The sequence below is a fragment of the Panthera pardus genome, unplaced genomic scaffold (assembly GCF_024362965.1).
Source record: "Panthera pardus isolate Hobbes unplaced genomic scaffold, ASM2436296v1 HiC_scaffold_22, whole genome shotgun sequence".
Taxonomy (NCBI): Eukaryota; Metazoa; Chordata; class Mammalia; order Carnivora; family Felidae; genus Panthera; species Panthera pardus.
In genome coordinates, this window is record NW_026526788.1 from 79,571,403 (window position 1) to 79,593,276 (window position 21,874).

The following is a 21,874-nucleotide window of genomic DNA, read 5'->3' on the forward strand; positions in this document are numbered from 1 at the left end:
TTCCTAAAGAGAAAGCTTAAGAGATTTCACCAGTCTTAACTCTTGTTAAGAAACACACTGCAGACTAAATTATAACACATGCCTTCAACCCTTCCTCCTGAAAAACTCCCAAGACGCCTCAAGAATGGAGAATGCTGGGTGACGAAAGCCTCTACCCACCCCCATCTGGGCCCTCCAGCCGAGCTCAGCTCTGTGCTTCGTCCTGTCACCCACTGAGACCATGAGGACAACTGTCCTTGTCTTCCCCTTGCCCTCCCAGCCCTCCACCTGTCCTCCCAACAGCACGCGCCCGCCACAGGCCGCACAGGACGCTCACTAACACGTGCTGGGCTCTACGGGTCTCCACCCATGGTCTCACTCAGCGTCCCCCACCCGCAGGTCGGGTGCTGTCGGCATGGCCATCGTCCAGATGAGGGAACCCAGGCTGGGAGACACAGTCACGGGCCCAAGGGCAGATGGTCAACAAAGGGCAGACGTGGGATCTGAACCCCGGCACCGATTCCAGAGCGCAGCGCTGCCCTCGCCCCAAGTGACACAGACCTGGGTGCCGCCCTCGCTCTGCCCGAAGCTCCTCCGCGGTTCGTCCCCGGCTGCAAGGCGGCCTGCCCCGGACTCTGCCTGGAAGAACTTGTGCCCTGTGGGCCGATGTGCATCTGCTACCTTGTGTCCCTCCACGCGGCACCACGCCCTTCGAGGGGGCTTCTCAGACAGGCTCTTAAGGGCTCCTTAAAAGGCTGGGAGGCAGGGCCAGCAAGATGAGAAATCCGGGCCCAGAGGGTCACATCGCAAACCAGTCCAGCGAGCAAGGAGCCTTCGCAGGAGGGTGGCCCCCCACCCCGAACCATACCACGGGGGCCCCCACATCCCACACCCTCTCTGGAGCCTCAGAACCACAGACACGCCCCCCCCCGCCCCCCACCCCCGGACACGACCCCTTCTCCTCACCCAGAGCGTGGAGGTGGCCGGCTATGGAGGACTCGGTCCTTCCACCTCCAAGCATGCAGACAGGCTGCTCCCAGCCGGCAGATGGCACCTCCCTCCGCTCCCAGGCCCCCGGCCAACGTGAATGCCAGAGCGAGGGGAATTCCAGGCGCAGCCGAGGCCTCTCCCAGCTGGGCCTTGTCCGTCAGGGCACTTCAGCCAGAGGGCCGCTGGGAGGAGGGTGGCCTCCCCAAGCAGGAGCACTGGACCCACACGAAGCCACCTCCTCTATCCAGGGCACTGCCGGAACCACCGGGACGCAGAGAGGCCCCGGCCGGGCCCTGCTGTCCAGAAAGGAGCCCCTGGGCCACCCGAGCCCCTCCTGAAAGTAGCAGCACAGCACCCAGGCAGTAACGGCCGGGGAACAGCCCCCAGCACGACACGCCCGGCTTACGGCAGGGACCGCACCGCCTTTCCACCGAGGCAGGCGCTGGACGAAGAGCGAACGCGGCATGGTGGCGAGAATGCGGGACTGGAGCCAGCCAGGATGAGCTGAGATCCCACTGCCCCTCTGGCTCCGGGGGGGATAGTGTCTCCAGCAAGGGACAGAGCAAGCCCCTCGGCCGCAGGCTGCCCGGGGGATCAAATAAACTCATGAAGTGGAGTGCCCAGCGCCCCCTCGGGACGCTCAGCACGTGCCCGGTCAGCGCCGACTACGTGAACGCAAGCGTCACGGGCTCCCTCTTCCCACCTCATTAGGCCCAAACCCAGCTCCTAGCACGGGAGAAAGGGCCCTTATTTACCACCATTACCAGGGCCCAGAAGAGAAGGTGGACAAACCTCGGCCAAAGCAACCAAAACCCTTTTCATCAAGTTCAAGGTTTTAGGACTTTTCCGTCGGGACTCAGTTTCCCCCGCTAGGGGTTTATATACCGAGCCTACCCTTTGAGCAACCTAAGGGATCCCTGCTGAGTAGGCACCAGGGAAGGAAATTACAAATGGGACGGACTGTTGAAGTGGGCCACGGGCCACGGATGGCCTGTTTCACCAGCCTGAACTCTGAACCAGGACTCCTCTGTCTGCCGGTCTGTGCTACATACAGCACGCCATCCCGCAAGCAAGGCTGTGCTTCAAAGTCTCTCAGCAGAGAACACAGCCCTGGAGCAGGGGACCCAGAAGCCAAAGGTTCCCATTCCTCTGTGCGCCAGCCGCGTGACCTGGGGAAAGTCACCGCACCTGTTGGGGGGGGGGGGGGGCTGGATTTCTCCTCCGTAAGGTAACAAGCAGGTGAGAGAAGTCTGTGCTCTCTTCAGCCCCTGGTCACTCTAGACGTAATTCTACGACACCTAATTCCAAGTATGCCTGCAAGAGGACAGGTTCTGAGCAGTCAGGTGCAACCAGGCGGCCGGAGAGCGTGACAGTCGCGGCCAACGCAGGTGGAAAGGACCAGCTCCTCATCGAGAATCAACCACGAGGCACACGGGACCCAAACTGCGCCTTCCCTCCCCTGTGCCCCGGCGGGACACCATGTGTCAAAGCTGCAGAAGGGACAAGAAGCTGAAAAGACCAGCAAAGATGACGGGGAGGCAGGGCCCGCCTGAGAACTGGTCCGAGGCAGCCAGCTGAACACAACCTGCCCTCTTCCTTCCACAAAGAAGGCAGCTCAGAGGGGTTGTGGCTGAATCCCGCTCGCGGGGAGGCATGCCCAAGACTTGGCCCAACAGAAATGGGAACTAACCCGATGATGTCTACAGCAGGCGCTTCGCCCAGACATGGGTACCTTTCAGATCCTCCTTCACTGAGATATGGCAGCAACAGAAAATTCCAGTAGGTTTATTCCACTCCCGAAGAGGAAGGTCCCTGAGGGAAGCGTGGGGTCTATCCCAGCCCACATCCCTCCTTCGGGTTGCACAACAGGATCAACTCACAAGTTTCAGAAACACCAATGTGGACGGCACCTGGGTGGCTCAGTTGGTTAAGCGTCCAACGTCAGCGCAGGTCACGATCGCACAGTCTGTGGGTTCGAGCCCCGCATCGGGCTCTGTGCTGAGGGCTCAGAGCCTGGAGCCTGCTTCAGATTCTGTGTCTCCCTCCCTGTCTCTCTGCTCCTCCCCCACTCGTGCTCTGTCTCCCACTCTCTCTCTCTCAAAAATAAACACTAAAACAAAATTTTTTTAACACCGAGGTTGAGCCTTCTCTCCAAGATTCTGATGTGACTGGTCCTGGATACAGCGTGGGCACTGGGATTTTTTTTTTCTTTCGTAAATCGCTCTCCAGGTGATTCTAATGTGCAGCTAAGGTGGAGGTTGACGGCTCTAGAGTCTAGAAACTCTGCACACAGGCCCCAGCCATTTCCCACAAACTTTTTAGGGCAGCAGATCCAGCCAGGCAGGTCTTGCTGGAGACAGGATGCTCACACCATCCCCCGGCCCCCAACCCAGGATCAACCTGTGACGAGCCATGTGTCTGAGACAGAACACAGGGCCTCTGCCCAGCCCCGGCTGGGATGTACCAAGTTCCCACACACTGAAGGCCGCACAATTGGGTTCGGTTATTTGCTTACTTTAGGCATGTAAACAAAACGTGATATTATACAAATCTGGGGTGGCAAGCACCACAAAATGGTTTACTTTGAGAGAGCTGAATTACAAACGCAGAGAAAAAAAAAAAAAAAAATGCCGAAATCCCTTTTAAACAATCTCTTTGAATAGGAAACAGAATCCGAATAGATGGTGATACCTCTTCTGGGCTGACAGATTTATTTCCCATTTCCCCTAGAAGGTCACTGGGAATAATTACATTTTCTTGTGAATCTGTCTTTTGTAAGGATGAAGCAAAATATTTCAATCTTCCCAATTGAGGCACTGCCATTGGTCCTGTGGTAGAACTAGAATCCAAGCCCCCCCCACCCCTTTAAAATTTTTTTTCAACGTTTTTTATTTATTTATTTTTGGGACAGAGAGAGACAGAGCATGAATGGGGGAGGGGCAGAGAGAGAGAGGGAGACACAGAATCGGAAACAGGCTCCAGGCTCCGAGCCATCAGCCCAGAGCCTGATGCGGGGCTCGAACTCACAGACCGCGAGATCGTGACCTGGCTGAAGTCGGACGCTTAACCGACTGCGCCACCCAGGCGCCCCCCCTTTAAAATTTTTTTAAAAGCTGTAGGAAAAGGAGGGGCACGGCAAAGAGGGGGTCAGAATTGCTGAGTTTCCCTGTGGTGTTAACAAGACTAAGCAAAATTTATGCTTTGAGATAAAACAGAACTGATGCCTCTATCTTAGGAAGGCACCAACCAACAGCACGCGTGTGGAAAACAACCAGGCTCTGAAGAGACACAGACCCCAACAGAACTACGACCCTCTCCGGCCTAGAAGCTGTGCGGCCTCCGGCCAGTTACTTGGCCTCTCTGAGCCTCAATTCCTTCAGCTGTGACTGCAGGAATGCTTTGAAAACTGGAGAGCGTATGCAACGCCTCTGGCCCAGGGTAGGCCTTCAATACCCAGTGGGCACCGCTATTATTCTTGGAACAATCCACACCCATTTCGGCTGAAGCCTGCTGCGCCCAACTTTTCATGGTCCGGAATCCTGGGAACTAGGGAACCATACTACACGAGTGCAGGAGGAGAATCTGTTTTCTTTGTTCCACGAGCCTAAGGAAAAGAGCGAGAGCAGTCAGGAGTTGGCCTGCCCCCCTCCCGCCCCCATTCTGGGGTCAAATGGGCTCTTTAGCGACAGAATTTGCTTTCACCTCCTGAGTGGCCCCCGTGGAAAAAGTGCCCCCAGGAACTACAGATGCCTAAGGGGCACCGTTGTTTCTTTCCGAGATATCCCCGGCACGGTCTGGCCAAACTGCCCCCCGCCGCACCCCCACCCCCTGCAAAAGACAGCTTCCCGTGCAGCCCCCCGCAGCAGGAGAGGAGGAGAACCGTTAAAGAAGCTGGGGGTGCCTGTCACACTTCTCCATAACCCCTGACGTGATGTGAAATTCTACAAGGTGGACCCTTTGAAATGCAAAATCTTCCAGAGTCCTTCAAATGTGTTTTTATTTTCTCGGGTTCCTAAGGCTGCTTTCAGACCCACCCATCAGTATTCCCCCCTCCCCTCCATCACCCACATTTAACAAAAAAAGAAGAAGAAGAAAAGGAGAAGGTGGTGGTGGCTGCGGCAAAGACGTCTCTGTTTTGTTGTTGTTTTTTTTTTAAAAGCTCAAGTATCTCCAGTCGATGCAAGGAAGAAAAAAAAAAAAGAAAAAAAAAAGAAATCTTGTCCTCAGCTCCAGCCTCCTCACTTCCCTTCTCCAAGACACCCTGAAGCCAAGTTTCTCCCTGGAAGATTTCCTCCCGTCCGTCCGAACCAGCTCCGCACGAACTCTGCTGCTGCTTCGGATCCCAGAGAGCTTTCTTAGATCAAGAATCCCGGTGCCCTCCGACCCGAGTTCGGGAAGGTTAAGGCAGGCACCACCAGACCACAACCCACAATTTTTGGAGCCCTAGCCTTGATCCAAAACCGTGTGCACAGGAGGTTTGGATTAAACATCAAAGAAGAAATTACCTTAAAACAAAGTTGTTTGGCAAAGAAAATTGCTTCGCCATAAGAAGAACCCTAGGGAATGGTAAATTGCTTTTGAATATAGACTTTTCAGTGGCGCGGTCATTAATCATGTTAATGTAAACTGCGCTAAAACAAAAATTTTCTAAGCAAGTCTCCGGGCACATCAGTGTATCTAAGCCTCGGGGGTTTGTTTCCAAAGCTCACATCCCAGCACGCAATGAAACTGCTGTTAATGGGGTCAGCTATTACAGTGCAGTCCCCGACCCTGGGCCATAATAAAGGTGACTCAGCCATGTAGAAAGAACCCTCATAAAGTTAGGCAGGAAACAAACACAGAAATTAATCAGAGGAGGAGAGGCAATGATTTTGGAAAGTGTATTCACGGGGCAAGTTTAAACAGCGACTCTCCCTGGATGATCAGACATTTCAGAGAGCAGTTGAGGGAGGCCAGTCAACATTCCTTGCAGCGCTCAAGTCCCCCGGCCAGGCCCTGTTTCGTAGGGTGCAGGGCAGGGCAGCAGCTGGACAAGACAAGGAGGAGTGTGGAGCCCAGCAGAGTTAAGCTGGCGGAGCCCAGCCAGAACGGGCCATGTGCTTCGTGTTGGCAACAAACTGGTTCTTTCAAGAGAGGAAGGGTCTGACAAAAACGACAGCTGCAGCGAAGCAAGCAGCTCGGAGGCAAAAGCCTCGAAAAAAGCCCCAGGTTTAGGAGTCTCCCCTCAAGACAAAAAACAAACAAACAAACAAACAAAAAATCATCTTTGGGGTTTTGCAAGGGCTAGTTAATCTAGTAACGTGTCCCCCTTGCTGGATCAATTAAAGAGAGCCCCTCCACATCTGGTTTCCATCTAAAACCGAAACTTGTATTATCAGCATATTACATAACAAATTATGCCTGCAGGTTTCTTTTATTACACATCAGAGAGGTGTGTGTGGTAGGGCTCATGACGGCAGTGGTGCTGACCTGCCTGTTTGCTTATATCAGGTTTGGTTTTGTTTTTGTCTTTTTTTTTTTTTTAAGGGCAAGAACGAAAAGTTTCCGTGCAGTATGCAATTCAAAAAAAGTCGCACGGCCGGGACACAACATCGGCTGAACAGTCCGCCAGTGGGTCCGGCTCTCGGTCTCCGGGACCCACCACCGCACCAAGCAGTGGGTGAGAAGGACGTACTGTTTAAAGAGCACGGCAAAGACATACCAGCCTGCTCCGAGGCGTCCCCTGCTGCCAGCTCCCAGAGTGTACCGGGGTGCCTGGTCTCCAGTCTCCAGCAGGGGAAGAGAGCTGGCTAGCCCTTCCCAACCCTTCCACCATTGGTCAGGCGCCTGCCCGCTGAACCCGCTTAAAGGACACGCAGCCCATCAGGCTTCCACAGAACTGGGGGGGGGGGGAGGAATGGAGGCCAGGTGACAGTGAAGTCATCAACAGGGGGACAGAGAGAGGTGACAGGTGTGGAGAGAAAGAGCCTAAGAAATAACAACGGGGCTTCCCGTAGGATGTCAACGAAGGAGAGCCACCACGACCCCTCTAAGGTATCTTAACGTAAAGGTCTTCCTAAAAGAACTTTAGGAACTTCCAAAACACTACTACGTGTGCGACATATCCTAAATTGAAAACAGAAGGGAGAAACTGACTGAAAACACTATTAATCACAATCGTGGAGCACTCGTGCTGCCAGCCTTAGGAATTCAAGTCCACTTCTGCAGCAGACAATACTAACTTTTATTTAAAACTAGTCTTCAACGTTAAAAGGGTCACGTTATCAACATCACATTCTCAGGGGAAAATAAGAAGTCCTTGGGCAAAATGATCTGAACCGGTCTTAAAACCACCTTCTTCTCTAGAGGGGCATTTGGGGAAAAAACACACCTGCCCCAAGCCTCTCCTTAGTTTCCTAGACTGGAACAGCGCCCTGGGAGCTGGATGGCCGCATGCTCCTGGGTCTGCAGGACCGCTGGCAGCATGCAGACCCTAGCCAAGTGCAGACCCTGGGTCGAGGGCCACAAGTCCTGCACTTAGAACACAAACCTTCTCCCACTAACAGGGGCCTGTCAACGGGAGGTAGCTGTTTCTGGTTTTTTATCTGGCTGTCGCCAGTTGAGGGATGGGGGTTGGGGGCGGGGAAACAAAACCCCGCAGATCTGCAATTCAGTATCAAAACTGTAACTGAGACAAGTCACCGCTAAGTGGATAAATTAAAATGAAACCAAAACCTGGCCAAGTCCCGAACAGTGAGTTTCACCAGGTCTACTAACTCCATTCCCTCCCAAGTCCTCAGACCAGGTGACATCTTTCAACGGAGTCTAGGATCCGGAGCAAGGAGGGATCCCCTTCCAGCCTGTGGGAAGTGCTGGGAACACATATGCTAGTATGTCATTTGGAAGTCTGCTAATGCGTTGTAGGCAGCACAAGACGCTTGCCTGGCTTCCCAGGCCAATAAACAATGCCATTCCAACTCCTGCAGCAGTCAATAGAAAACACTCCCTTGTCTCCGCCATCCAACAATTCAACAAACATTTGTTCCTGTGGAACAACCGTCAGCCTGCCTCCATCTGCACCCGCTCCGGCAAGGCAAGCGCGGCGGCGGAGGCGGCGGCGGCGGCGGCACCAATGCCCTGCCCCAGGGTCCCGGCCCGTGAAGCAGCCCTCCGCAGGGGCCACTCACCCAACACCACCGAGTCCGGAGACGGTAACGTATGGAAGACTCGGAGTGTGGCCTATAGGAGGCAGAATCCCATTCATCAAATGCTGCAAAGAGCCGTTCTTTGTTCACCATCGTACGAAGTACAGTACGTGTTAATGAACCCGGGCGGTCAGATGGAGGGAGCCCGGCTTCGGGGGGCTTCCGGGGGCGAAGGACCCGTGCAAGCTAGCTCGCACGACTCGCCCGTGCTCCGCCGCTCTGTCCCGCGCCTCGAGCATTGTTCCCCAAGTCTGCAGGCGGGGGTGGGGAGCTGGGGGTGCCCGAGAAGCCCCTTGGGGCAATGCACACCGAGGGCCCTCCCCGGATTCTAGGTGTCCTCGCCTCCTTCGTCCCTGCCCCACCGAGAGAAACTCCCAGCGGGAAAGCTGACTCCCACAGGCTTGCAAATCAAGGACTGGCAAAAATGTGACTCGACCAGTGTGCCCGTGCCGGACGGCCCTTCTCGCCATGTGCAAAGCCACGCCGGCGCCCCCCCCCTCCCCCCCCCCCCCCCCCCCCCGCTCCGCAAACCCCCGCCGCGGCCACCCCGCGGGCTTCCCCAGCCGGGAGCAGAACTCGCCCCCTCACCCCCCACTGCGACCGCCCCGGCCGGTCCAGCAGCCACGGAGCCCGCCGCGGGGCGTCCGCATCCCGGGGGTGGCGGACCCAAACTTCCGCGAACAAAAGAGTTGTCTGCAAACGGTGCGGGAACTTCGGGGTTAGCAGGGGCGCTCGGGTCCCGGGTCCCGGCGCCTTCGCCGCTGGCGCCAGCCAGGGCTCAACTTGAGACGCGGAGAGGAGCACACCCCCGGGCGCAGCCGGCCCCGCACCCGCCCCGGGGAAGCGCAGACTTTTCCGCAGGGGCCGGGCTGGCTCGTTCCCCCGGCGGCGCTCTGACAAGTCTCACGCCTGCACCAGAGACGACACTCAGCACCCCGAGAAACCGCCCGAACCAACCCGAAGACAAGGCGGAAAAAAGGAAACCAGCAACATAAAAAAAAAAAAAAAAAGAATAACAATTTAAAAATCTTAAAAAGGCAAGCCCAGCACACGCGAGAGCAGGGTCCCTCCAGCCGCCGGCTGCGGCGCACACGGCAGGGACCTCCGCTCGGGACCGGCCCCTCGGCCGCCACCGCCGCCGCGCGGCCCGGGGTCGCTTACTGTGCGCGGCGGGGCGCTCCGAGCGCGGGCCCCGCGCCGTCGCCGCCGGCGCTCGCCAAGTCGTCCCGGCTGCCCGCCGCGCGTCCGCCGCGCGCACGCTCTCCTGCCGGCGCCGAGCGCTTTGTACCGAGCGGCTCCCAGGGAGGAGGAAATCGACTTGTCACTTCCTGAACTGTTTGCAACTCGTCCCTTTAACCGGCCCCGGCCAGGCCGCCCGCGCCCGCCGCGCCCGCCGCGCCCGCCGCCGCCGAGGGGCCGCCCGACCTCGGCTGCGTGTCGCTGGGTCGGGCGCTCTGGCGGCGGCGTCGCGGGCCCGGGCGCTCGGCGCGGCGGCGGCGGCGGCGGCGTGCAGGAGCCGGGCGGCGTGCGGCGGCAGCGGCGGCGGCGGCGGCGGGCGAGTGTGCAGTGCGCGCAGCCGCCGGTGGGCGGGGAGTGGGGGGGTCGCGGCGCGCCGCCGGCGGGGCTAGAGGGCGTCCTGCGAGCTGAGCCGCGCGCCGAGCTCGCGCTTGCGAGGCCCCGGGACGCGGGAAGTGGCCCCGGGCCCGGGCCGCGCCGCCACCACCACCCCCCCTCCTCCGCGGCTGCCCGGGGCCGGGGGTCCCGCGGGCGTCTCTCCCGCCACCACCCCCCCGCCCCAGCCCGAACCGGGGCAAAGAAATCCTGGGCCGCGTGGACTTCAGACGTCCAGCTTCCGGGTTGTTGGGTTTTGAGGTTTCAAAGAAACGATCATTACGGTGGCGTGCTGGGGGGCGGGGGGCGGGGGGGGGGGCGTGTTAGGGTCGTTACACTTTGGGAAAATAAAGCGCTACTTTCCTAACTCGGGGCGCTGATCGAAATAAAGGAATGTGTACTTCAGAAGCCACATGCAAAATATATGCAACTGGTGAAGGAAGGATTTGTGGTTGCTAAGCAGAGGCAGAGCATGTTTCGTTCTGTAACTTAGGATGTTGACTTAAGTTCAGGAATGTAACCCTGATAGAATAAGCAGAGCATTTTCATTGTACTGCTCACCTGGGGGAGGGGGATTGTTTTCCTTGTGAAGTGAACCCCTAGATTTCCCATTACTCCGTCCTACTAGTGTATGTTATTTTATTGACCTTGTATCCAAAGAGATTTTTAGAGGTTTTTTTTTTTAAAAGAACTCCCCTATGCCTGTTTTGTGTTCTCCTTTGCCAAAAAAACAAAACACCTCATTACTTTACATGGATTGTGTCTGCGCCATTTGAATGGTTCTATTCATAAATCAGGAAACTTTTTCTGTTGCTTCTAGGAACATTTAATTGGTTTTAATCCAATGTTTCAATCCCAGTATCAAACATAAATGAACAATTAACTTCTTGAGCACTTGGGAAACTCTTATATTTCATGGCTATTGCTGAAATATTTCAGTTTCTCTCACACTGGACCCATTCTTTTTCAGAAAATCATGAGCTAACATCTTTCACAAGAGCTACAGCTCACTCCAGTGGTTTCTTCTGCAAGATTAGGATGGCCTACAGTCAGAAGGATGTGAGTCTACTCATTCAAGTAGATGATGTGGGATATAACCCATTCATCCCACAAAAGCCAAAACAAGCTAACAGGGAGAATGCTAAGATTCTGATATCCTTATCCATAAACATTGCTTTAAAAGAATTTATCAAGGGCCAATTTTGAAAGGAGCAAGAACTAAGTCTTCCTAAGTTAAACAAAGAAAAGTACAAGGGATACTTTGAGTATACTGCTACACTTCCCTAATGCCATTTTATCACAGTGTCACCTCGGCCTTTGAGAGCTTTAAGAATATAGTTTAATTTACTTTTTATTAGGAAGCCTAGAGTGACTCCTGCTGGCAAACATTCAGCTTATTCCTACAATTACTAGTTCATCAGGTCAACATAGAAAATAAAATGCAGGGGTCCAGAGCCCGGAGACGATTATTGCAACCATGATTCTTGTTTCTTTCGGAATGATTTTAGTCTCAGAAAATTCCAAGGATTGTGGTTATGGCAAGCCCGTTTACTGCAACGCCTCCTTTCCAACCTAAAGCAGCCTGTTTTTCTGGTTCTGAGGCTTTCTTGCAAATGCACAAACTAAAATACCTGCTCAAGGAGTTGTGCTACGAACCAATGAATGGCTATTTCTCATGTACTTAATTTGAATCTCCAAAAGCTAACCGGTATATACATTAAGGCCTGGATCACTTTACCTTCCAGATACTATGTGGCTCTTTCCACATTATGCAGTTAAGTCCTATACATCTAAAACACCCCCACTCTTTAAGGCTGTATACTACATAGTTGTTTATTATTTAAAAAGTCCTACCCAAAGGTTTTATATTAGAGTTTTGCTCAATTCAGAAGCGCAAAAATAAATGCAGTTGAACTCTGGATGTAAAACAATGTAAGCTGTATTGGGGGAGGGGGGGGGTGTCTACCTTTGTTCAATCCTTAAAGGTCAAAACCAAAGCAAAACCAGATTTAGAGCACTACCAGGCAACTAAACACAAATTCCTAAGTCAATTTAGGAATAAATCCATAAATAATCTGAAATGATCACTTGTACCTTCTCCATTATCATTGACCAACACTAACTGGGGTAAGCCACGAACACCTGGGAACTATAAAATGCAGGGATCCCATACGGTCTCCCTCCAAGACCGATAAATGAAACAGGGATAGAGCACAGCAATATTGCCTCTCCTGGCCCCCCTCAGAGCAGAACCACCAAAGGGAGGAACGCCTGTGCGTACAGCACGCATCCATCATGTCTCCTCGAAACTGTCTGGGAGAATTTAAACTGAATTACATTCTATACTACAGAGTTGCCCTATTCCAAGTGTAAAGCTCTTAAGCAAGAGGAGACGGTAAGGGTGTATTTTATTAAGAAAGGGTGTAACCAACTATAACTTGTATCAACAAGCTAATAAAGTATTCACCTAAGCACATTTGTGCAGAGGAGGGTAAAGGTTGGATTCTGATATGCACTAAGGAGTGTCCTAGGTAGTTAGTGGGTGTTTTATTTTTGTGCCTTTAGAAGCAGATGAATGTGATATTCAAGCAACAAGGAGCTAAGCTTTGAAGTCTGATCAAGTACCAGTCAATGGTGTTCAGTTTAACCCATCAAATCTGTGTGTGCCTATAGCTGTAAAAAGAGCTCACCACTAAAAAGTCATAAACTAGTTTGTCTCTGAGAATAACACAGTATATTCTTTTTTAGAATAAAGTGAATGAAACAAACATCAAACTTGTTATACATTGGACCCAACAGCACAGTACGCAGATGTGTATTAACCCCTTTATTCGGCTTCCAAAAGCCACTGCCTCTTTGTCACAACTGCTGTATTAAAAGCCAGTCATTCACATTTCACACTGTCCTTTCTAAATCTGAAAAGATCTTTTATAAAGCAGGACCTTTTAAAGTTGCTTATAATAGATGATGGGAAGACAAACACCACCAAGTCCACCTGAAGCATTTTCAAAAAGACTGGCTATGGAAAACAAGTTAGCAAAATACATTTCTTTGGAAGATATGGAAAGTTTTTGGTTACAGATAAAAGCCAAAACTCTGAATCTACTACGGGGACAATCTTCTAATGTAGATTTTATTCATCTATGAGCCAGCTACAACTAACAGCCCTACCTACACATGCATGTTAGGACACACTAATCCTTCCATTCTTTCCTTTCTGATCTTTTATATTGTGTTCTGAAACTTTTCCACTGATGACAAGGAATTATAGCTCTGGCTGGAATCTCTCTCATATCGATAGACAGACAGACAGACAGGTAGGTAGGTAGGTAAGTAGAAATATCTACACATAGAGAGGTATCTCCCCTATCTATATACACACCTTTTTTAAGAGGCACTTCGGTTCTTGAAGACAAAGTTACTTTTTGATGCAAGAACGAAATAAAACAAATGTATTTTCATTGAAAAATAACCATGGCAGTGAATTTAATGATACCAATCTAACTCCTTTGATACAAAATGAGAGTTGAAAGCAGCTTGAAGCGGAATGCCTATTGAAATCAGCGCATGTGAATCTGCACAGCTTTGTAACCAAACGTCTAGCACCATTGAGGTACGAAGCATGCCAGCTGGGACAGCATTGTGCACCACAAAGTGTGGGTTGTAAGCCTAAGTCCTGAGCACAAAACCCTGGTTTCCAAGTTGGCAGGTGCTGAAAACACAGCAAATGTCACGCTTGCAACTCACTGGATGAAGAGCTCTGGGTAATGCAAGCTAAAAAGAACAGAGCAACAGTTAAAACTTATTTAACTTGGAGATAGATATATATATATATATATATATATATACACATATACACGTATATACGTGTATATATATATATATATTTTTTTTTTGGCAAGTTAATAGTAGCTATTGGTGTTATGTGCTACCAGAAAACACCAGCATGAAAAAGGAAGACAGTGAAAAGTTTCTGCATGGTAAATAAACAAAAGGAATACAATGAAGGCTCTTCACAATTTACATTCAAAGTTACTGGTGTATGTAAAACTTATCCAACCTGTGTTACTATTTTAATAGTAACAATGAAAAGCGTAATTCATTCCTGACCTTTCCCTGATCTATTTATGATCTGAGCTGAAGGAGACTCTAATTGATATCACTGTTAACATGGTTACTCACCCATAACCTAGCTTGGCCTCAGACCCTCCACCAAAAACACAGCTAAAAACAAGTGACAGTATCTTCATATTGTTATACGCTGAGTTTTATCTAGAAAATATTTCAACAGCACAGCCAGACTAAATGTTTCTGCTATCATCTTCAAATGAAAATCTTTTCCATTTTTTTCTTATATAGCCTTTAGTGTAATTCAGATTTAGTATTTATGATACAAGCCCAAAATTTGCCTTAATTTTTCTCTCCTGTCAACTGTCTACCATATAATGTCACTGCCTCAAGAAAAATCTATTTTTAACTCATCCCTAGTGATATGCTCAAAGCCACTGCTATCCTGCCTATCCCCATAAAAATGAGACCGAGTGAATTTCATTTTCATTATGTAGAAAGGAAGCTGTGAAACGACATACAGTTTGTGATTTCACAGAGTTTAAATACCCAATCTAAAGACTGAATCCTTTGGGTTTAAAATATCAAGGAAAATAATCAGTCTCCGGCTCCAAAGGGTAGAACATCCTTGGGAGCAGTATGAAAAGAACATGTGCCCCACATAGTATATTAGCCTGTGAATTTCTTAACTCTCCTCAGCAGTTTGTCAACCTTCTGTTTTAACCAAAAGCAAAGATGTTTTGTTTTATTGTATCCATTATAAGAGGGACTGGCCTTGCCTATTTTCTGTGCACATACCCCGCCCCTGACCTGAGACAAAGAAGAAGTGATACGAGAAGTTAGCTTGCTTTTTAACTGCTACTTTACAGCTTCTCTTAACTTTCACCAAAAAACCCTCCCCAAAAAACAAAAGCCGTGATCAAATCCAGGTTATTTAACCACCATAGCACTAAACTACCTCACTCAGGGAAGCTTTCATTATGTCCATCCTAGGGACATACCTCCTTATCATACTGATCTCATCTCTATAGAGTTTTTAAAAAATAGTTCAAAGACTTCAGCTCTTTGAGGATGACTAGAGAAAGTGACACTATTCTGGCCAGTATTTCTCTAGTCACACTAAGCCGGGTCCAGGCACTGGGATATTCACTTACCCACCAATAAAAAAGGTTGAGTACACAAATCTGAAAACCAAATGTTTTCTAGACTAGGTAGGATAAACAACTGATTCGATGTACACGACATACTATACTGTCAGTTCCACTATAAACTGAGGTCAAATCAGATAAACTGTTTAAAGTGTTAACCAACCTCAAACTTTGAAATGTCACTGTGAATGGCACCGTTAACTCAACATAAAACGAGGAAACAAAATACAACTCACTGATCAAAGAAATTCAATCTAGATGATGCAAGGTGGAAATCAATGATAAAACCCTGCCCCACTGCTTCCTCAGTGCCAGGTAAGACCCAAATCCAACTCAACTTTCATTGAACCTGATGCATGGTTAGTCGAAGGACCTGCTCTCAGTTCCCTTGTTGGAAATAAACACCTTAGCATTCAGACCTAATGATGGAAGGTGCATCATGTCCTTGGCCATTTGTTTTTCAATTCAAATGCATCCAAATGAACATGGTCCCCATCAGACCTACATTTATTACTAAATAATTACCATTTAAACAGATAACGACCTTAAATGTGAGTATCCTTAGAGTTTGCTAAAACACATCATAAAGATCGTTTGTTGAAAATGACTAAAGCAGCAGCAGCTACACAGAACGGTTTTTTAAGAAATTCTGGAAGGCCCACCTGTTCCAAATTTTCACTCTTACTCACCTATCCACCACTTGGCCTCTCCCCGCCATCGAAACACTCTTGGAATACAGTGGACCTGAAGACATAACTCAGTGGCACTGAGGGGTAAAATCTCAAACAAGTCAATCTATCAGCCCCAATGGGAAGACGGATTCTTGGAGGAGAGAATATTTACTTGGCACTGGCGTTTGCTAGGAATCATGCTAAGTGGCTTCACATTGATTTTTCTTACTTAATACTCATTCACACCCCTATTACGTGAAGTCTACACAACTGTTTCTGTCTCCGTTACTCAAACCTGCTCCAAAGAGATGTTCTGAAGGGAAACCAAGTTTAAGTAAGTGTATGCTATCCACTAGGCACTTTCCCAGCACCGTTGACATACTTCGGTGTCACTGAGGGGAGAAGCAGGTACGGGACAGGAAGGCAGTAGCCCAGAGAGGTACAAGGCCTAAGAAGGGCACACTCACGCACTGCACCCGAGCGAGGGTCTCTGTGCGGCATGACAAGGTAGAAGCCTCAGCGCCCTGGGGCTGCAAGGTGCTAAATTAGGTCACCTGTCAGTGTGATTCCTGTGTGCCTACTCAGGCCCAAACTTGATCTCGATCTTTCTATACATACAATCCAAGCAGACTAAACAATCAGATGTAAACTTCTAAGTTTCTTGGATAAAATATACTATGGTCAAACGAATACAAACTAAATTATCAAATATATCACCAGGGACAAACAATACTCAAATCTGAAGTTTACCAATGAATGTACAAAGATGTTTTATAGATGGAAAAATACATGATTTTATGCTCCAAATGTTTTATTATATGTACATATATTTTTTCACATACATAGATACCGTTGTTTAAAAGAACTGTAAAATGACCTAATAACTGATTCTTAGCTAATGGGAGTATTTAAACTTCCCATATATAGCAGAAACCTGGGGCACCTGGGTGGCTCAGTTGGTTAAGCATCTGACTCTTCAGCTCAGGTCATGATGTCACGGTTCATGAGACTGAGTCCCTCACTGGGCTCTGTGCCGACGGCACGGAGAGGCCGCTTCGGATTCTCTCTCAAAATAAATAAATAAACATTTACTGTGGAAACCTATTTTGCAGGCCCATCTCTAAACCTTAGATCAACTTCAGCAGGTAGTATGGACTGAATGTTTGTGTCAACCCCCTCCCAAATTCACAAGTTGAAGCCCTAACCCTCAACGTGATGGTATTTGGAAATGGGGTCTCTGGGAGGTAATCAGGGTTAGGTGAAGTCAGGCAGGCGGGGCTCTCATGATGGAATTGGCACCCTTAGGAGACACACAAGAGAACCTGCTCTCGTGCTCTCTCCCTCTCCCTTGTAGGCATGCACAAGGGGCTCGTGTGAACATACAGGGGGATGGCAGCTGCCTACATGCCAAGAGCAGAGGCTTCAAAAGGAAGCCTGCCTTGCTGGCACCTTGATCTTGGACTTCCCCGTCTCCAGACTGTGAAAAGTAAATTCCTGTTGTTTAAGCTACCCAGCCAACGGCAGCCCAAGCTGACCAGCACCGGGGTGGACCACCCTCATTTTACAGAGACGAAACCTGAACCCCAGAAAAGGAAAGCAACCTGCCTATATTGCAATCATTTTTTCCTCCCAAATTGAGTATTTCAAGATAAACATTTGTCTTTCATATTTATTCTACTACTTACCAGATTTTAAACACTCTGTTACTACAGAATGAAAGGAACCAAAACAAATCAAATTTCAAGGCCAGAAAATAATCTGACACTGCATTTGTCATAAATTAAATCATTAATCAAATGGACTTAGTAATAATAAGATGATCCCTCTGACTTCTGGTTACGTTAGCACCTTCACCATACAGAGATTCCAGGAGGAAACCTCAGAGCACTAAATGAACAAACTTCTCCAAGAGACAGGCTTATTTCACAGTGAGGTCCTGTATGTGGAATCCCCCTCATAGTTTAATCCAGTTAATTACTTTTTAATTAAATAATAACCACCCTAGTTGGAAGTACGAGGCCATATGGAATTCAATCCTCTCTCTTGAGCAAACTATAGTCTCAATTTTTTTTTTTTTTTTTTTTTTTTTTTGACCCAACTGGTCCTCTTCACAAAAATCAGAGCTTTCCTGCTAGACATGTTAGGGCTCCCACACGGAATAAACAGCTCTGACTCGTGCGCCTCGTTTAGGATTGCTTCTCAAAAGTCAGCAAGTATTATTCCCATTCAAAACAACGGCATAGAAGCCCTTTCGCTGAGTCACAACTGGGCCTCAGAGGTTACATTTTATAAATAAGACAACGGTCAGTGTTTTTCATTCACAACTTCAGGCCTGTCTTCCAAAACTTGCATACAGCTCTTTAATTCAGCCCAGCATGTTTTATTAAATGCCATATTATGATTTTCCCCATTCAGACTCCAGCTAGGCTTCTTGTTGAGGACATGGAAGGAAAACTTAATTATTGCTGCTTCAGTGCATCTAAATTTATTTCATTACCAAAATCAACAGAGTAAGGGCGAGATGCTGTAGCAGAAAGGCAGCCGGACATGGAATGTAAACTGCTCCTTCCTCTACCCTTCCCCCGCCCACCCCACCCTCAAAGTTCCATGGTTGGAAAGCATCCTAACGTGGGCTTTTTTTTTTTTTTTTTTTTTTTTAGCCAGGATGTACTAAAATTAGATGGGAACAAAGGACTGACATTTTCATACACGAGGAGGGGTTAGGAGAAAAACGTGCACTGGCGGCACCCACTCTCTTCTACATTTAGCTTCTCCCCCCGCCCCCCCCACAACCGCGTCCATCCTTGACAAGAGGCAGGGAGGGCATCGGCAGGAGCGCTGCGGGGAGCACTGCGCCCAGCCCGGCGGAGAATCCCAGAGAATGCTAACCTGCCTGTCTGTAAGTATGTTAATGAAGAGTGAGAAATACAGTTCACGGTGCCCTTATTCAACTGGAGTATTTTCACACTTCTTTCAAGGCTCCTCATACGATGTCCAGGATATGCTCATCACTGGTTCATGTGTAAATTTTTAGGTATTTGGGAAAACAAATACGGTACATTTGCTTTCCTTACAAAGCTTCCGGGTAGCATGCACACAAAAAAGATGACTCACTAAAGTACTTATTTTCTGATGCGGTGATAACAATACATATTTTAAAACATAAAAGAATTTATCATTTCTTCCAAATGGGCCACTTAAAAATGAAAAAAAGTAGATTCGGGGTTTTTTTAATATCTTCCTCTTAGAAACTGGACAAGTAATTTGCAAATACTCTAAGGCACAATTGATCTCTTAGTCGTAAGTCTTTCTTACAATGGTATCAGCATGACAAAAGTACATTCTGCCAGCCTCCACATCCAGTTTTTGAAGTTCTACTTCATAAAAGCAGGATATTGATACATTCATGTCTTGTGAATTATTCCTATCTTTTTAATTTGGTTTCCCTGGGCCTAAACCACAGGTCTACACAGTGACCGCTCAAAATTCAGTTCGAGAAGCCCTTTAATGATTAGTCTAATGCACTGAGTTGTAAAGATTTTTAAAACTCAGTAAGTACCGACTCGAGCTCTCTTTTTTTCCTGGTTACTGGAGCCCATCTTGACATCTAAGCTGGAAATGAATGATCTTTCAACAACACGCCAGGGATTTTGCTAAGGTCATATTCAATCATTCATTAGGCTTCTTCCCCCTCGCTTTTCAGAGTTCTATTGTGAAGCTGGTTTTATTCAGCATTTATGTAGCCTGTGGGCTTGGGTGTTTGTCTGCTTAATGTTGAGTTTCATTTCTATGCCCCTAACATAGGAATCCATCAATTGACCAAAGAATTTCAAACTATTCTTTTACTTTTCTAACAAATTGCATGGTGTGTATGACGAATAAATTAGCATTAATTTTCTTCCATTAACTGTTAATAAAACATGCTCCTGTGCTCCCCCTTCTTCTAAGGACATCTCTGTTTCCTGCCTAACAGAGAAATGACAAGGGTTTCCTAATTTTTTCCCACTAAGCAATTGTCCTTCAACCTAGCATGCTTCTCGTCTCCCACAATCAAGCTCTAGGTCACGGGCAGCCTCCTTCCAGTGAAGTGTACGAGACAGACTCCTTTCAGAGCCCATCAACACCTCCCCCCCCCCCCCCCCCCCCCCCCCCCCGCCACACACACACACAAATAGCTAAAGAGGTTTTACTACTGTGGAACACAAGACACTTGGTCCCTTGCTTTCAAAGCAGAAAGCTGTCTCTGGAGCACGTACACTCTAGTTAACAGTGCCAAAAACAGGAAATCAAACCCAGGTCTCCCCACAGCAGAATGCCGGCCTGGAGAGCAACGGATTTTTCACATTTGTAGAGATTTTCATCAGGGCCACCAGACACATACACACGTGTGTAAATATATAAAATAAGATTATTTAAGAAAACATACATCAAAGTCTATTGACACAGGCAGGGATACTCTCTTTGCAGATCAATTTAAGGAAAATTATTTCAAAGGCTATAGGCTAATATAGGTTTCTTAAAAATTAAAGCTTCCATTATACTCGGGATGAATGTAAATTAACATATACATACATATATATATATACACACTACATTACTACATCACAGTATCACAGAAAATTTAAAATAATAGTAGTGAACTGAAAACATATTCTTCATTGCAAACACTAAACGTTTTTTGTATAGGTTTACCTCCCTTCTTTCCCCCAAATAACAGAAAATCGCATCCATACCGCAGACGAAGAAGAAAGGAAAATTTGCTGCTAGTACAATGAGGAGGGGGGCGGGGGATCGTTCAGGGACAGTTGTACGATTTTAAAATGGCTTCAGTCAAGCTGCCAAGAGTAGTGTCAGGTTTGATTCTCATCTGCATAAACGCCAGTCCCAAAAAGCAACTCTAACTCGTGCACCTGGCTTCAAGCAAAATGTTCTGAAAACTTTCGACTTGTTCATCGGTGTCACCGGCCCATTCGGCCTCAAACCCCTTCGGACCGGCCTGCGCACCTCCTGAGCACAGAAGGGCCGGCTACTGCGGCTGCAACGTCCTAATGAGAAGCAACGAAGCTGTGCAGGCTCCAGAGAGAAACTTCGTTTGCATTTCAAACAAGTTTCCTCAAAATAAGAGCGTCTTTTGATGAAACAGAGCGGCAATTCCAACTTCTCATCCAGAGAAACCAGCGCTCGCCACAGAACTGACCGCTCCCTTTCGAAACCGCGTTTCTTCCGGGTCCCCACACGGTCACGTGACGTAACAGACCGAAGTGCAAGAGTTACATATTTGCGGCCGGTTTGGTAACTTGGGGGCACCTGCCGGCCTGGTTTTGGAAGTGTGGTATTATTTGGAAACACGAATTGACTGTTAGCATTCTGGTACCTTCCATTTGTTGTCACTGCAATCTCTGGGGGGGCTGGCTCCCGGCATGATTCGCTGACAGGGAGAGATGACAAATCCCTTCTCCTAAGCTTAGCAACAGCTCCAAGGTCCCCCCCAAACGCTTCATCTTCGCAAACGGGACGGACCACCGCCGCCGCCCCCCACCGAGGGGGACTCGAGGAGCTTTTCAACGGAGACCCGCTCGGTGGGTTTGATCAGTGAATCAAACCCCATGTCCCCGTCTGGCGGCACGGAGAGCCCAGTCTGTCGGAGCAGTGCTTGAAAACAGCACACGGAGCCACGCAAAATTCTAAAAAAGTGCCTCCATCCTACTGTCACATTTGACATCAAGAAAGAGCAACGCGAAAACACGACACAGACCAAACCTCCTTGGTAAATGATAAACCATGTTTCTGTGGGTTAAGATCCCATGCCTGGTTTGTGAAATCAACACGAGTTTTTCACAGGTGTAAATCACATGTATTTTGAAGGAACTTCTCAGCCACTCTGGTTAAAAACGAGAGCTTTTCAAACAATCGGATTTGTGTTGAAAGCTTGTGTAAATGTCTGCGGTTATCTCGTGCCAGGCAGGTAGCAACCTTAACGGCTGGTCGACGTGGATCTAAACCAAACCCCTCTGCCCTCCACCCCGCCCCCCACCCCACTCAGGGACAAAACGGAGAGAGAAAGGGTTGTGATGCCAGACTCGCTCATTACCGGACGAACATGCGCCAGACAAACAAAAACCCCACAGACCCAAAGAGCTGAAAATCATCAAAAACTGTATCGCTTTCAAATTTGTGTAGCGGCTCCCGTATTAAAGGATCAGCCCAAATGCGACCATGGCGT

The 21,874-nt window shown here is 48.8% G+C and overlaps 1 protein-coding gene and 1 long non-coding RNA gene across 3 annotated transcripts in view; both read right to left on the reverse strand.

The window, feature by feature from the left end:
• The window catches only part of EEF1AKMT2 (EEF1A lysine methyltransferase 2), a 70,562-nt gene that overhangs the window by 28,358 nt on the left and 20,330 nt on the right, over nt 1-21,874 (reverse strand). Inside the window, exon 6 of one of the 2 annotated variants that reach the window (XM_019424676.2) lies at nt 3,875-4,573. The exons of the other annotated variant lie outside the window; for it this stretch is intronic. Coding sequence (XP_019280221.1) covers nt 4,494-4,573 — 80 coding nt within the window. The 3' untranslated portion in view covers nt 3,875-4,493. Of the gene's footprint in view, nt 1-3,874; nt 4,574-21,874 lie in introns of those variants that run through there. 2 annotated transcript variants of the gene reach the window in all.
• LOC128779046 (uncharacterized) lies at nt 12,577-18,226 on the reverse strand. The gene is made up of 2 exons (XR_008424978.1): nt 15,670-18,226; nt 12,577-13,538 (listed from the first exon to the last, which is right to left on the reverse strand). It is a non-coding gene; the product is annotated as an uncharacterized LOC128779046 (long non-coding RNA).